Source organism: Seriola lalandi, unplaced genomic scaffold (assembly GCF_002814215.2).
Source record: "Seriola lalandi dorsalis isolate HSWRI2012SDOR001 ecotype SW California unplaced genomic scaffold, Sedor1 jcf7180002054929, whole genome shotgun sequence".
NCBI lineage: Eukaryota > Metazoa > Chordata > Actinopteri > Carangiformes > Carangidae > Seriola > Seriola lalandi.
The window spans coordinates 1,077,294-1,094,060 of record NW_019525481.1 but is presented as its reverse complement, the minus strand read 5'-3'; the positions used below and the strand labels follow the sequence as shown (position 1 = coordinate 1,094,060).

General features: G+C 43.9%; 1 protein-coding gene across 12 annotated transcripts in view; it reads right to left on the bottom strand.

Annotated features, from left to right (window-relative positions):
- Positions 1-16,767, bottom strand: part of madd (MAP-kinase activating death domain) — a 44,368-nt gene that overhangs the window by 16,532 nt on the left and 11,069 nt on the right. For 5 of the 12 annotated variants that reach the window (XM_087170135.1, XM_087170140.1, XM_087170136.1 and 2 more), the window contains exons 4-20: positions 15,345-15,648; positions 14,157-14,288; positions 13,923-14,036; positions 13,629-13,709; positions 11,679-11,735; positions 10,739-10,911; positions 10,411-10,646; positions 10,167-10,323; positions 9,974-10,077; positions 9,683-9,888; positions 9,252-9,505; positions 8,827-8,966; positions 7,541-7,642; positions 1,729-1,837; positions 1,434-1,620; positions 632-782; positions 51-254 (exon numbers count right to left, since the gene is read on the bottom strand). In XM_087170135.1, coding sequence (XP_087026261.1) covers positions 51-254; positions 632-782; positions 1,434-1,620; positions 1,729-1,837; positions 7,541-7,642; positions 8,827-8,966; positions 9,252-9,505; positions 9,683-9,888; positions 9,974-10,077; positions 10,167-10,323; positions 10,411-10,646; positions 10,739-10,911; positions 11,679-11,735; positions 13,629-13,709; positions 13,923-14,036; positions 14,157-14,288; positions 15,345-15,648 — 2,711 coding nt within the window. Of the gene's footprint in view, positions 1-50; positions 255-631; positions 783-1,433; positions 1,621-1,728; positions 1,838-5,276; positions 5,337-7,042; positions 7,085-7,540; positions 7,643-8,826; positions 8,967-9,251; positions 9,506-9,682; positions 9,889-9,973; positions 10,078-10,166; positions 10,324-10,410; positions 10,647-10,738; positions 10,912-11,678; positions 11,736-13,628; positions 13,710-13,922; positions 14,037-14,156; positions 14,289-15,344; positions 15,649-16,767 lie in introns of all 12 variants that reach the window. The other 7 variants (XM_023393134.2, XM_087170137.1, XM_023393137.2 and 4 more) reach the window with 4 other exon arrangements.

The following is a 16,767-nucleotide window of genomic DNA, read 5'->3' as shown; positions in this document are numbered from 1 at the left end:
GGGGGGGTCTCACAGTGCACATGCAACCGGGGCTGGAGTGGTGTACACACCAATCGAGGCAATAAAGTTCTCCTCGTTCAGACTCCGGGTATCAAAATGGCGGGCTCCTTTGCCCGTTGTGTGGTGCGGCAGCTGCAGGTGGGGGATATTCAGGAGGCCCTGAGGTCTGGCGGTCTCCATACGACCAGAAGGACTCTCTTTACTCCCTGGGCTGCCAGCACTGTCTGTGGGGCTTCGCTTGCGTTTTTCTGGGTCTACCAAGTTACCAAGATTAAGGGGCCAGAGACAGAGTTCATCAGAGTTACAGGTACAAAGAAAACGTGAGGAGGTTTAAACTGGGAGAGAGTTCACAGCGTTAGACAAAGGAGGAAAAACAGTGAGGAAATCTAAACTTTACAATTACTGTAAATGTTTTGAGTCTTTCATGCAGCTTTAAGCTTCATATAAACACAATGCAAAGACATGAACACGTGTTAGTAGCAGAGGCTCGCTGCCGTTACGCTTCTCAGCACAAAAAGTCTTAAAGAATAAGATGATGCAATTATAAAAAAATCAACCTCCAAAATAAAAAGAAAATCACACAATCCAGCTTGAGACTGATGCATTCCTGCGCTGAACCCATGTGACGTACCTTTGGTCTGATAGTGCGTGCGCGCTATTTCCAACAAGCTGAAGACACTGGCCATCCCTCCGAGGCCTGCGTTGGTGTACGAGTGCTCCAGACTGGAAACCGTGCACTTCAAGATGTCCAGCATTCCTTTGTACACCTTCCTGCTCACCTCCTGCCGACACGACAGCGCAACGGGGGTTATGATTTCAACGAGACGCAGCGTCCCCGCCTCACTTTTATCTTCTTTGTTGCAGGCTTGTATAAGATTACTACTTTCTACTTTTATATGAATTTTTCTATTTTAATCTATATATGTGCCCCCCCCTCAGTGACATCATCATCCTGATGACATGAGACCAATCGATTCCCTTTTTAAATGTATTTTAGATATTAATGTCTGGATGTCTCAAAACGTTTTACAGCTCGACCGGGACGGATCTGAAATTTTAAATATTGACTCTAAAGCCCAGAGAGAGAAACTGGTCACATAATTTAATTCCTTTGGACTCGAACCATCGAGCAAAAACTTTGGGATGATCTTTATTTTCTTTTCTAGAGCTTTTTAAATCTATTTTATTGACTTGATTTGTCCTTTTCTTTCGAGCTCATCAGTCGTCTGTGAAGCTCTTTGAGCTGCACTAACCTGTATGAAAACTGCTGTACAAATAAAGTTTGACTGATTGATACTAATTTTTCAATTTTTCTATATTTTTATTTTATTTTATCAATGTTTGATTTGCCTTTTGATGAACTGAACTTAATGTGCGAGTTCCCCTTACTGTTGCTGACATTGTTAATAATGTGTTTTTCACGCCATTCTCACCACGTCACGTATGATCTCCTGCCGGGCGTCCTCCTCCGACTGGATGGCTCTGTTCAGCTTACTCAGCACGAAGACACGAAGCTGCTCGTTCTCCAGCAGGCGGCGAACCTTCTTCATGTTGAGCCAGCCGACCCCCTGACCGTCCAGAACACTCTGCACCACCTCCTTCAAGAACTGCTGATTCTCACTGAGAACAAGTCCGCAGTTTCAGTTGTACTCACAACACGGGATCCAGGCTACAGTCGTAACCTTTGACCCCGACAAACACAGCATAATAACATGTGTTGTAATATACCTTGTGTTGTTGACTCGACCCTGAGGAGAGGGAGATTCTCTCTTCACCGTCGGACTGTGCTTGATCACCGACGACTTCTGGTCCACAAGCGCTCGCGGTGCTCGTGCGCCTGGAAGGAAAACCATGACGATGAGGTTCCTGAACACAGACCCCAGACCAGGATAACCAAACCATAGCAAAACAAACACTGTCAACTACTGGACACACACAGAGGCACATCAGGAACTGGAGACCAGGACAGGTTGTTTAAAAGCTACTACATCAAATAGAAAATTACAGCAGCTTCCATCACTTTGTGAAGCGGACACACACACACACACACACACACACACACACCTGGAATCTACTGAAGGTTATCTACTGCTGAACACACAGATTACAGGAACTGCTAGAGTCTATTACTGAGGTGAAGGACAAATCAAACTGGGACGTGGTGCACACGCACGCGCACACACACACACACACACACACACACACGCACACACACACGCACGCACGCACGCACGCACACACGCACGCACGCACGCACGCACACACACACACACACACACGAGTCCAAATGGTGCTCTTGGTGGTGGCATCACACATTAGCAGCACAGAGATGTGAGGTCAGACAGAGGACAGTCTGTACAGCAGCTACATGAGTGAGATCATGCATGAAAGAAAATAAAGAGATGATGGATGGAGAAGACGACGAGCTGCAGCTCAAGGTCACAGGCCGATTCTCTGCCGCTCGGCGTCTGCAGCTGGGGTTGGGTCAATCATTTTATTATAATTTAATAATTAAAGAGGCTCAAAACATTTATGAAAATCTATTTCTTTACTCATTCAATTGACTACATATATATAAATGAAGTATGAGACTTGACCAGACCAATCTATTTGAGTTCAGCTTTTAATGACACTGGTCATTACATAAATACTGTAGAGATAACTTAATAATCTCAAAGATGTTCCATATTCCAGCATCTCAGAGACGCTCAATGTTTTTATTAATCATGTGTATTGTGTGTTAACTCACACTAGAAAATATGGTGTCAGTTCTGCAGCGAAGATGTTTTATATCAGAGATATGTCACACCTATAATAATATAATAAATATATTAAATAAATAAAAGCTCACTGCAGTTTATAACTGTTGGAAATCAGCTGACCAACGTTTCAGACGAGCCTGAAATCCAACCGATTTTGTTACTTGCTGATTGTATTTCTAAGGCGTGAGAGGACGGAGGAGGAACGTCCTCCTACGAGACGACAGAACAGCTTTTCTGATCCGAATTTTTTCATTTTCCACTTTCAGGCTGATTTAGTGTCAGTTTTATGTGACAGTGGGGATCTGTTGTTTATTACTGCGGCTGCAGTGTCACTGGGACAAGAAATGAGGTTTGATTCCCAGCACCAACACTTACACAAGCAGAATTTTTCCAGCATGTTTTATCTGGAAAATCAATAAAGCATAGCTGTTATGATCTATTCGAAAAGTGATGTCGCTCCTGTGGAGTCTGTGGCTGGGGGCGTCATCTATTTATTCTGTGGCCCGGCCTGAAGGTCGTGGCTTCATCCCACCTTTTAACTGCTTCTTACAGAGTCTGCAGGAGCCCTGAGGTTTATCGTATCGTCCTGGACCTTAGGATTTGTTGTCCTGAGTAACAACGGAGAGATGGTGATGAAGCCAATCTGAAAAGCTACAACAGCATCGAATAATGGCCACGATGATGTCACAGCGACGTTGACCTTCGATATAAAATGTCAGCACTTAGATATTTGTGTTAATTTGTTGTCATAATAATCTTGAGCAATGGCCAAAAAAGCATGTTCACAGTGACCTTGAACTTTGACCTTTGATCGCAAAAATCACCATCAATTCATCCTCGACTCCAAGCGAAGGTTTCTGCAGAATCAGAGTCGTCTCGAGGCGTCGCGAGAAGGAGACGGACAATTCTGTCTTCTCTTTTTTTAAAGGGAGAAAAACCCTAATGAACTGTTCCAACCTGAGCTTCCATCTCAGCCGGCCGCCCTCATTGATTTTATAATGGGACCGCCACCGTTACACGCTGCAAACGGACGCGCGTCGCTCTGCGGCGGAGGGCCGGGTAACTACTTTTGGTAATGTTCGCACGGTCGTTCGGCGAGATGGGTTTTTGATGTGCAGAGATACACACTGACCCGTTTACGATGCACAAAATGATCCTTACAACCATTTGGAAGGTTTTCTGCTTCCACAGCTGTGAGACGTTTGGAAAGACATGAAATACATAAAACCCGTTTGCTGAGATACAGGTCGTGTTTTCTGCTTTGTTTGTTATGTCTGTGTTCGATTCTCCTTCGTTAGTTTTATCATATATTTAGTTCTTGTATTACTGCTCCTGAAACTAAGTGCATTGTATTAATATAGAATATTTAAATCTATTGCCTGACTTGTGTCTCTTCTGCTAACCAAACTAGTTTCCCCTCTGTGGGTTTATAAAGTCGTCTGTGTGTCTAACAGTAAGAAAATAAATGTGCTGCTACCTTGTGGATATGACACCAGAGATAAAACCGAGCATCAAATCCCAGAGTGGGAGAGAAGAGACATGTTTTATGAAAGCGCAATAACAGAGTAAATTGAAACTAGGTAATGTACTTTAATTAAGAACACTATTCAATCTAGTTTCTATTTCTTTCAATAACATATTACTGCAGTACTGTTGTAATTATATAAACTACCCAGAGCAGCTCTCCAACAGTGACAGCCCGAGTTCCCCCAACCCCACCTGAAAAACTCCTTTTCAAACAGACATAATGTTGGAGCTCAAACTAATGCAGTATAATCCAACAACCCGCAATAAATCCTCCTTCATGAAGGTTCAAATGTTCAGTGTCAGAGAGGCGCTGGTTTGACAGTGTGACGGTTCTGCAGGATGTAATCTGTGGTGCTGCCATTATCATCACAACCACAATCTTTCCTGGTAAAAACTTCGCTTATAATAAAATAACGATTTTCATCAGTTTAGATTCAGAATTTGCATAATTTTACTGTAGTCACAGCTCATTGTGCACAGCACAATTAAAGCTTGATTAGGCCCAACCCCATTTATACTCTGTGGGAGCACACGAGACAAGAAAACAATGGCAAACAATGGATGTGGGTAGATTAGCCGAGTCTATTCTATTCTTCTCCTTCAACTCCGACATCCTCCTCTACGTCTTGTGCTTCATTCGCTTCCCTGCGGTTATTTCTTGTGTAACGTGTTGTTTCACTTTTTCCTGTGATTTCTGATGTGGGATCTAGTTTTACCTTTGAAACTCTGTTTGTGATAAAACCTGGTTCATTAATAAAGCGAAACATACTGTGGAGTGAAGCAACAGTTAGTTTGAGGAAAGGGAACAGTCACTATGAATGGCGGCGTGGTAAAACAACAGACTCAATGCTCCGACCGGACCTTCGATGACACACACGGTGACTGGAATGAGGAAAGACAAGAGGTGGGGGAGGGGGGATGCTGGGAGATGTAGTTGACTGGCTTGGAGAAGCATGCAGCTCACTCGATAAAAAGGGCAGAACCCACCTTCTCCGCTCCCCGGGCCGGCCTCAGTAATAATCTCCATTAGAGAATTTAGCCCAAATACTGCACACAAAACCCAGAATTAGTGCCGCGAAAAGGAGGACAGAGAGAGGGACACCGGCCCAGACACAACCAGTCTGAACATCAACCCATAACACACACATGCACACTCAACATGGCGCCGAAACAGAGAAAGAAAAATACAAAAAGTAAAGAAGAAAAAAAAAAAGGACAGACAGAAAAGACAAAAAATACAATATGTTCTGATGATGGCGTCAGCCCTGACAGTGCACGTAGCAGGAGCTGTGTACAGCTCATACGTTCCTGTAAACACAGGAGCCCGTGAATAATCCAGTTCAGCGATGGGAATGGAAATCTAAAGCGATGACTGGAGGACGTTTCTTTAGGATTTGAGCATGAAATCGTGTTTTGAGCACAAAAAACAAAAAAAAATATAAATCATGATAAAGAGAGAAAATCTGTGAAATTCAAAGTTTCGTCACTGTTTTTGTTAAAAAAAAAAAAAAAAAAATAGTCAGTGACCTTGAAAAAAGAGGGAAACACTCAACAATGGAAGCCACCAAAACAAGCAAGCAGGACCAAACACGTGAGAGTCGGGAGGCAGGTGGGAAATAAACTCTGGACGCCATACATTCAATCATTAATTATGGAAATGCAGTTTAAAAAACAACAAATAAAACAAGGACTGAACATCCTTCTGTGGTACTAAGGATGTGCAGATGCCACACCAATAACTTTTGACTTTATATGTGTGTGCGCATCGTAACGCATCAAAAAGACTCGCACCAGTCACACAGAGAGGAATGGCAAAGGAACAGAGGGGGAGGCATGAAGGACATTAAAAGGTGACTTCTAGCTTAATCCTACGCTGAGAAACAGGGTGAAAGACAGGAACAGGTCACTTCAAGGATAAGGAAACGCCTAGTCAGGGCAGGGGGGCGCTAAAAAACAAAAAACTACCACACCAGACATAACATACCCGGGCTGTCAGGGTCATCTGAACGACAAAGACAAAACACATCATAATCAAAAGGAACAGAACATTTTCTATGGCAGCTATTCCACATGGAGTGGAGCTATTGAGTTACATGACCATGCTCCTCCTGTTTTATCTCTCAGTTAAAGTGAAAATCCAGCCTGAACAGAATTCATATTAGCGTCCCGAAAACTTCATAAATATTCTCCATTTTTTAATAACTCTGTTTCCTAAGTGCGGTTTTACTTCCTGTAACTTCCAGCGGAGCGTGAAAGATTTGTCTGCGTTGTGAATAATTCACCGTCTCTCGCGTCCGAAACAGATGAGACTTTTAAGAAATAGTCGAATATGAGCATCAGCTGCGACCGCAGTTGGATTCATGGCGATATCTGACATCCGAGGCCCGACGCTCATAAACGATAAATCCTGCAGTTCTTTCGGAAAAAGGCCGACACCTGCCTCGCCACATTTATCTGCTTCCAAAAATCCAACGTTTGTACCGATGTTCATATGAACCACTCGAACAAACCTGAGCACGTTCTACTTCGACACCGCGGGCTAATGGCTTTTTAAAAAAAATGAATTCATCTCTGCAAATGAAGAACAAAACAAATCTGAAGTCTGTTTTCGAGTGGATTTTCCCGTTTAGACTCTTGAGAGAAAAACCTCGACATATCCTCAATATCCTCCTTTAAAATAGTGCCATATCTGACTGGCAGTGCAGAGGGAGGAGAGGAAGTCGGGCCATTTAAAAATAAACAGCTCTACAAACCTGCTTGCTCCATTTCTTCCTCAATATCAAAATCAAAATATTCTTTTATCCCAAAAGACAATACAGAGAAAAGAAATTAAAACAAAAACAAACAAAAAAAGGCAGAGAAGAACAGACACTAAAGTTAATGAATAAAAATAACGTGCTGCTCTGTTTAGACGTGTACATTAGTTATTTTTAAATATAAACATCTAAAAGTAGTTACGGTTTGTTAATCGTTAGGATTTTATGAGAGTGTATTAAATGAGAGGATTCGAATCATAGTATTCGAGTGATGTGATAAATTAGTACGTTAAAATAACAGAAAGGTGCATGACTGCAAACATGAAGCCAGCGATGAAAAATAAATCAAATATTAAATGAGTGGGTTAGAAAAGTGGGTCAGTGTAACCTGTACGTTCCCTATCACCCCTCGACAGCACACTGAGCAACAAGAAACACCAACTTCATGAAGAGAACGTGAACAGGTGTAAGAGCGGTGAGACTGCGTCGTCCTACCTTTCAGGCTGGGGAAAGGTGTCGACTTCTCCCTCGCCGCCTTGTTGGGGAGGGCGAGGTTGGACAGGCTGAAACTGGTGCCGTGGTTCTTGTAAAGGTTGCCTGTTGGCGGGAGCGAGAACCGTATCATCAGACAACAGGCGTAAAACTTAAAACGATCAAGCAAAACCAAAAGGAATTACAACATAAATTTTGTTCAGCTGGGCAACAGACCAGAACTTTTAAATTACCCAATAATAAATATACAAATGGCCACATCTACAATAAAACTAGAATCACCTCCTCGTGGTCGTATCCCTCCGCCACTCAGACTACATCCCTGTTTATCCAGGGTCGTATAAAGTATTAAACATTTGAGTAATGGCTAAAACCGTGTTTTGTGAGGTCACCACGCCCTTGACCTTTGACCTTTAACCCCCAAGAATCGAATCAGGTCATCCTTAAGTCCTAGTGAATGTTTCTGCCAGATTTCAAGAGGTTCCATGGAGGCGTCTCAGAGATATTGTGTCCACGAGACTGGGACAGATGGACAACCTGAAAACAATGCTCACCTAATGAATTTACTCTCCTTTTAACCTCTGAAGGAAAATATCTGCTAAATACTCAAACATGTTCACCAGCTGGATGTTAGCCGCGTCTGTCTGTCTGTCTGTCTGTCTGTCTGTCTGCGTCTTAGGAAGCTTTTTCCTGAGAAACAATTACACTATAAGAGCAGTGAGAGTGAACCAAAACAGAAAGCCAAGAATAATGAGCTAAAACCCTCCAGAGAGCTCAGGGGGAAGTCACATGACGGTTCTCTGTGGGCTCGTCACTAAGGGTGATCCTTTGTGATCCATTGTTATCCTAAAAATATAGAATAGCCACTTTAAAAAGTACGTAAACATTTAATCTACTCCTCTTGTGTGTTAGCAAGTTGTATGAACGGCCGCTTTACTGTCATCGCAGTCTGTAGTTTTCAGTTCTTCACCTCAGAGAAAATCAAGTAATTCTGTTTCTAGTCTAAAGAGAAAATCAGAAATAATATTCTTCATCAAGGCGACATGTTCAGTCTCATCTGGACAGCTACACTCACTGCACACTCTGGATTTGAAGGCAGTTTTGAATATGTGAGGGGGCAGATTCAAGCTTAAGGGGGCTGTTATGTCCTTAACAATCGAGTCTGTCAAGTGCTTTTTTGGTTTCGGTTCTCCGATTCATCCTCATCCGCACATTTCAGCCCATTCTCCGAGTTATATAACCCAGACTTAGCTGAAAGGAAACCAAAACGAAATTCAAAATGCTCTTACTGGCGAAGGACATGAGTCCTCCGAATCCATCATTGCTGCTGTTGGAGATGGTGGAGTTTGGCGAGCTGTTGCGGGAGTCTCCCTCCCCATCAGACTCTCCCGGGAGCCTCAGGCTACTGGGACGTAACGGACGCTGTACCCTGAAGAAAAACCACCAAACGACATTAGCGTGTGTCACAAACACACACAACAACACACACACACACACATAAAAAGAGAGAAACATAGAGAATGCAAACTACATGGGAAACTCAAGCAGTCACACCATAATCACAGCATCACACCACCACAGATTCAAGACCACCATGAATGGAGAGAGTAATTTGACATGCTCGGTTTTGATAGAGGACATTGCATGGTTGGTCAGAGAGCCCATTTGAATGATGACAGTGCTTTCATTCAAGTGATGAACAAGTTTAACACACTTGTTGCCATTGAGGTTCTGGTTGAATCGAGGGGTGTATGACTCCACTTGCTCCTCTGCATCAGGGTCATCCTCTGAGGGGAAGCCATACTGAGGCTCAAAGTATGGGTTGTCATACTCCTGTTTTTTGTTGGCTGGGTCCACCAGGCCGGCATCAGCTGTGGGCCTGAGGAATGGCTGACTGCCCAGTCCGGGGACCGGGTTCTGTAAAGCAGCACTTGCTGATGCTTCAATTTCAGGTGCTTCCCCAGGCTCCTGAAAAAGGACGAGCGCGCAGATTAACAGGAGTCGTGTAAATTTCTGCTCAATTTGATGCTTAAATATTGTTTGTTCTTTCCTTTAGTTTAATATTTATTAGAAATAGTCTGCATTACTCGTTTATAAATAAATAAATAAATAAATATTAATACTAAGATTGGAAAGATCACACACATTGTTGACACCCTGGATGATTGTACTGGGACTTGAGCTCGCGGTCGTGCTGGAGCTCGAGCGAAGGGGTTGTCCATCGGAGGGCTCGGCGGGTCCTTCCCCACTGGGCGGACCCTCGGAGCCATGACCTTCCCTGAAGTCGTGGAAGTCTTGAAACTCAACCTCGCTAGCGTCTCCCAGCGCAGCGTGGGTCGGAGGGTCCAAGCCTGAGACGTCAAAGTGAAGTATTACCAGGAAGAAAATGGCAGGAATATCGTCAATGTGCGTCTTTGATTCGGAACAAGAACTTACTCGGCGTGTCTCCCTGGATGTCACCTTGGATCATCTCGCTGACGAGGTCTCCGAGGGAGGAGTAGGAAGAGCTGGAGTCGTCGTACGCCTCGCTGTCGCTGCCACTGCAACAAGAGGAATTAATTCATTACCAAGAGCTGCCAAACTGAACACAGATTAAATTATATTGTTATATCTTTTCTTTTTTCTTTACCTGTCTGTGGGGTCAGATTCGTTGCCCTCATCCTCCAAGGGACCGGCCATAGCTTCAACCAGCTGGGAGCTTCCATCATACACTCGGTAAACCACTGGCTGGAGCTGGTGTGCGTACCACTTGGGCTTGTCTCCGATTAAGGAGGGGTCAAACACATCTGAAACAGAGTTTTAATGTTTATAATGCTGCCTTCAACTTCCTCCGTAAAGTATACTGACCGGCAGCCATCTTGAACGGGCCTTACTGTTATGTATCCTCTGAAAGGCGAGGTTGGTGGGATTGAGAGCCCACTCCCCGTAGAACTCCACCGCCTGGGTGTGAGAAAGTTTATCTGCAAAGCCGGAGCGCCGCGGCCGAGATGCGAGAAAGGACGTCGACTGAAAAGCCACCACTGGCCGGGGGAAGAGGCGCAAGGTGCGAGTGTGCATCTGGAACCCCTGAAGAACATTCGGCGAGTTGAAGAACCGCACCATGGCAACCCTGCAAGAACAAACGATGTGAGATTTCTTCATTTAAAAAGGTTGTACGACTTGAATAAGGGTTCCTAGCCTTGACAGTCAATGGAGGCTTGCCTGGTGGCCACATCCACCGAATCTACGTCGTTGCCGTAAATGAGGGGGTTGAACTCCGTGGAGGACGGCGAAGCTTTGTCTCGTCCGGGCGGGAGCAGAGGCATCTCCTGACCTTCCTGGAACTTCTCCAGGTTCAGAATGGGTTGGGTGTTCAAGCTCATGCTGGCCAACGCCTACAACGAGCGACAGTGACACTAGTTATAACCGCGGCAGTGGATCTCAACACAAAGACACAGCGCTGTGATGGACCACTCCCACAATTGGCATCAACATTTTGTTAATAATTTCAATCTCTACACTTAGTGGGACATTATGTAATTGTTTGGCCTCCTTAAAGAGGAAACAAGTAGGACCGAAGTGACTTATTGCTAGAATGGGGACGTTAACATCTGGTTTAAGGGGTGATATTATGGGATGATCCAACTTGCCAAAGTTTTACTGGTTTCACAATCGTACTTTACTCATATAATCTCCAGGAGCTGAGGGATCAGTTTGCTGCATGTTGATGCCTGTAGTGGGTGTGTCCTGTTTTTTTTGGAGAGGAAGAGCACAAGGGAAGTAAGTCACTATGCATGGTTTGCTTTGAGGGGACTGCTGCAGACTCGAGTGTCAATGTTTAGCTTAGCATAATGGAACATTTAGTTGCCGGGTCTGGATGAATGTTAACTTTCGTCAAAGTGATTAGCTTCATCGTATCTTGTTTTGGTTACGAGAACACTCACTGATGCCAAGATAGATGCACGCACATTCAGTCATGCGCAAGCCAGAGCTAAGCAGTTTATCAAAAGACTGGTCCGCAACATTCTGTGACGCTGTTATGCATTTTATACTGTAAGTCTTGAGAACAGGAGACAAAGTAGTAGTGACAAGCAAAACAATGTGAGAGAGAAGATATCCGTGCAGGGGCATTACACATTCCACAGGAGGAGAAATGAGTAACCTTATTTTCAGAGGAGAAGATCTGCTTTTGGGTGATCACGGTCAACCTAACCAGACACTAGGAAGGGGATAAGAGAGATGCGAGGAGAATCACATGAAGGCCTGGAATGACAACTTCGTGACTGACACTGGAACAGCACATGACGGGAGGGTCACAATCACGGACCTTTCCCTTTCTTTTCTTTGTCTCCTTTTAACAGTACTTCCCTATTTGTCGTTTTTTTTGTTGGTTTTTTTTTTGCTGACAGCAAATAAGTATATTTTGGTGGCACCCAAAAGTGACTCAAAAGCATCAAACTTCGTGATTGTTTTGCACAATGAAAGGCGTGTTTTGCCCTTTTCCCTAATTTCCATTTTCAACTCGACAATTTACTGAAGAAAGGAGATAAGAAAAGATAAATTTGTGTTTGTTTTGAAAAGGTGATGGACGGCCAGTGAAGTAAGAGAATCTGCACGTCTGAGTGAGAGTGAAGAGACCAGGAGAGAGAGAGAGAGAAAGGAATATGAAGAGGAAATGAAATGAGAAGACGGTGAGAAACACAGATAAAAGCAATAATGTGACCAAAAAAAAACAACAACCAGATTTCACCCAGAGAATCCAGCCAATAAAAGACAATATGAAAACCATCCATGGTGACCAACTGGGACAAACCAGTGGTTACAGTGGAGTGGTGATGACAGATACAAAACAGCAGATCTTTTCAGATATAAAAGGTAAATACTTGCACAATAAAAGCGCCTGTGGCAAAATAAAAGCCTTAATTGTGACTCTTAATTCATAAATAAATGTCAGGTGAGCTGAAATAATATACAACCAACCAAAGGTAAATAAATCGGTCACTTGTTAGGACCGATTTATTTTTGTTATCCAGTGTTAAATGCAAGTATTTTCAGTGGCTCTCACATCAGCAGCATTCTGCTTTGGCATCACAGTCTTCAGATAATCAGTTCAACCATCCTCCGTGACATTTTCTCCATTCACAGATATCAATATTGCGTACTTGTTTCCAAATATACAACTGCTAAACTGAGGCTTTGCACACTCCTACACACCGGCCTCTCAGTCACACATCCGCACACGGGGAGAGAGCTCGCTAATCACATACGGCTAACGAACCGGCTCTGATTCAAGGCATATTTAAAACTTAATGGGTAGATGAGTACGGTTTTAAATGTTTAAAAAACATGAAGTAAAGTTTGAACGGAACATATAAGGAAAGTTCTGTTCCTATTTGTGAGCCTTACTATGGATGACAAGTGTTTGAAACATTAACTTCTTCTGTTAGTCGTTCAAACAAGAGTCTAAAATAACGTGTAAACTTAATTCATTTCTTAATTATTTCAATTTGCAGAAGTTTCAGGATTAATGTGGAACAACAATTCATTGCAATCTATCAACATCGATGCCTATAAGCAAACCGAATGATCGCACAGTTTCCATATTTGCTAAGATGTGAAGGGATGTTTCCATGAATCAGAACCAGATTCTAGTGTTAAATAATCAGGTAAGAAGGGGGCAAGTTAGTTTCTACCAGTGTTACTAAAGGTTTTGCTTGGATAGCGTCTAGCATCTGATTTTACCTCCAACAGCTAGAGCATGCAAAGAAAACAGGAAACAAGAAAAACATTTGTTGATGTTAGTGCACGACAAATCCAAATTCAAATGCTGCCACACTCATGTACAATACATACAACCGTGTTGAAGAAGGAAACCCCTACTCTTCACACTGCTGAGAGAGAAGTTTTATATCTATAAACAAGAGTGCAACGAGTCACGGGAACAAACATCAGAAGGTCGGCAAGGCAGGAGAACCGGCGCTCCAGAAATGTCTCCGCAAAATGCTAAAATGTGCCGGCGGTTTTTTTTTTTTTGGGCCACCTGCTGCCGCAGTGTAGAAGAACGAGGAAACGTTACAGTGATCAAATCCAAGAGGAATCAGACATGCAGTACCTGTTTCAGATGTTTCTTAAGCTCGCCTGCTTCAGGCTCTGGAAGAGGTGGCAGCAGCTCTGCATTGGTGGGTGCTATAACCTGCAGGCAAACAACAGTCCTCTAAGTTTATTTCAGAAATGATTTGAGAATAGAAAGGGTGAAAAAAAAAAAAACAACAACTAAACATTTACGCCCAGACGTCCAGACATCTCTCCAATAGTAGATATTATCTGCCAGCTTTACCCGGCCATAATGAAAACAGACACAACAAGATCAGGAGGGAGCAGGAGGACACCGAGTCGATGCACCGACCTTGCTGCTGTCAAGGTCCACAAGCCACAAGTCGTCTGGCATTTTGAAATCAGATTTGTAGAGAAAGAAACTGGCTGGAACACCTATGATGTAGGGAGTGGGGGCGAGAAGGAGCTGCGGAGAGGAGAGGAACAAATACCCATCAGTCACCATTTGATGGACAGCAGCTGCAATTACACCCGAAGAAACCTTCCACGTACTTGAAATATATCTATAATAAATGATGGATTTTACCTGCTCAGCCGAGGCCATGCATGTTGGCAGTAAAGGGATGACGGGGAACATGTACTCCAGAGGGTAGATCATGGCCACGAACGCCATGACGCTCATGGACAAGGCGTTGTAATCTCTGGACTGAAGAATGACCTGAGGGGAAAAACAAACAAAACATCACACTTTTATCTTTCTGTGTATTTCAATACAAACAGTCGTGTTATGTTACACTGTCATATTTAAAAAGACACTGTGACCTCGTTGACTTATTATTATAGATGTGATCTGCACATATTTCCTCTTTTTTCTCTTATTTTCAAGGTATGAAGAGACATTTCGTAGCAGATTAGCTTTTATGATAAATTAATTTGTCAGCAGCACAGAAAGCTTGAAAGGAAGTGACTGTGAAAGCTTCCAGGCAGCACTTAGTTCAGCCCGACTGAAATTAATGATGTGTTGAATTCATCTTCAAAAAAAATAAATAAATAAAAAACCTAAAACTAAGTGGATGAATACAAGATGGCAGCGTCTCGTACAGGTCGACTGCACATCGATGCACCTTTCTGACACTGTACGCTGCGGCACGACACAGACGACTGGATATAAAATGTTTGGGTGGGAGGATTTCGTTATCCAACACTGTAGACCTTCAGCAGCGAGTCTGAAGCCGGGAAGCTTAGGTTTGATTTGAGGCTGTTGCCGATCGGCCTTTCGTATCAGTGTCACTGTAAAACAAGAGCAACGACAGAACACTACACCAGCGCCAGCCAAACACGGGCTCCCGTTACATCCCTGCTGAAGCTTCTGGTGTTAGAAATGGGACAGACAGAGATGAAGTGTCTCTCCTTTCATACGGTGTGCTATTTTTACCCATCATCCTTTGTTCAGTGCAGTCAAATGGCTTGAATGAGCCTGCTTCTAACAGGAAATGCCTGATGACGGTCACATCTTTAAGAAGGGCCTTTGTCCAGGCAGGGACACACACAGCTGCACCCCAGAGGAAACCACTGGCCAATCACAACGTACTAAATATAGCTCAGTGGGCCCTTTCTCCTTGAAACAATCAGTCTAGTCTTCATTAAAATCCCAAAGGTGGTTTGGTTGCAGCTTGAAGCCAAGCGCACGTCTCATGTTCCTTCTCTGTAAAGATCAGCAGAGAAAACAAAGAGCTACGATTGATTAGAGAGTTTGCGTCCTGAGGTCCTTTACCTTGTGCTCCAGCAGGACGCAGCTGAGGACCTGCAGACAGGCGTCCACGCCCAGCAGCTCCAGGGGCAGGTGCAGGGGGAAGTCGACCATGGAGAAGCGGGAGTTGTCAGGCAGCGCGAAGGTGAGTGACCGTTTGAGTTCGTGGGGCAACACTTCCACATCCACGCGTCTCTGACCGGCCAGTGGTACGGGTGAGCGCAGCAGCCGGTACACCCAGGATTCAATCTCACGCAGGTCGGCCAGCAGCTGGCTGCCTTTCTCCTCCACCGACAGCGCCCCGGTGAACACGCGCCACATGGTGTCCCTGCGCAGGAAGAAAAAACAAAGTATATATGCAGAACTCTGTGTATACGTCGATGTAACGCCCCTTTAAGTTTCCTAACCCCAATGTGATGCAACAACCCACCACCAACAGATATTAATGTCTCAACAAAGAAAATAAGAGATAAAAATCTGTCCGTGTCTCGCATTTTGAAGGACAGGTCAGTCCCTACCTGTGATAACAGGGTCCTAACCCCCTGTCTACAGCACACGAGACGTCACATGTCCAAGGAGCTCGTTTTGTGTGACTAACATATTCAAACTGTAAGTTAAAAGTGAAAAGAAAATGTTTAAATCTGATCATCTATAATCAGAAAGTGTCTGACAAAGTTAGATGAAGTTAAAGACAGAAAAAAAGAGCAACTACAGAAATAAATAAAACACTGCACATTATGTAACAGCAGGATTACACAGCGACTCCTAGCTATAGGACAAAATGTGGCTAATTTCTCGCTGACATGTAAAACATGATGAGCTTCACTAAGACGTGTGTTGGTGTCATTCAACTGTGATTTTCGGGTTGAAAAAAAGACGTCATTTGCTGGTTTGATCGCTGAGCAAACACCCAGCGAAATCACTAATATGATGAGCAAATGAGAGCGAAGCACAGGGGAGGCTCTAGAGCAATTAGGAAATATTGATGTGAACCCCTCCGCTCTACGGACACATGGCGCCGTTAAAAGCCGTTCCAGAGTTTGTGCTGGGTGTATGTGTGGCAAGACAGGAGATAAATCATTAGTCCTTTGGAGCCCTCCCACCAACTGCAGCTGCTACCCAAAGGCAGCCAGAGACCTCAATCTGTCAGAGCCACCATAACACAAAGCGCTCCAAGCCCTTACGCAATGGCTCGCCTTCTTTTCTGTCATTAACATAACGCGTTTCAACAAAGCAAGTCTGGAGAAAGAAGAAAAAATATATATAGATTCTCAGGTCTGTTCAGAGAAACCAGACAACACTGATGACATGTGGATCCACTGCTGCCTTTCACCGGAGAGAGAGAGAAAAAGTAAAGGTACGAGATTAACTGTGCATTAGACATTCCCACAATCCCTTGTAGTGGTGTGTGTGTGTGTGTGTGTGTGTGTGTGTGTGTGTGTGTGTG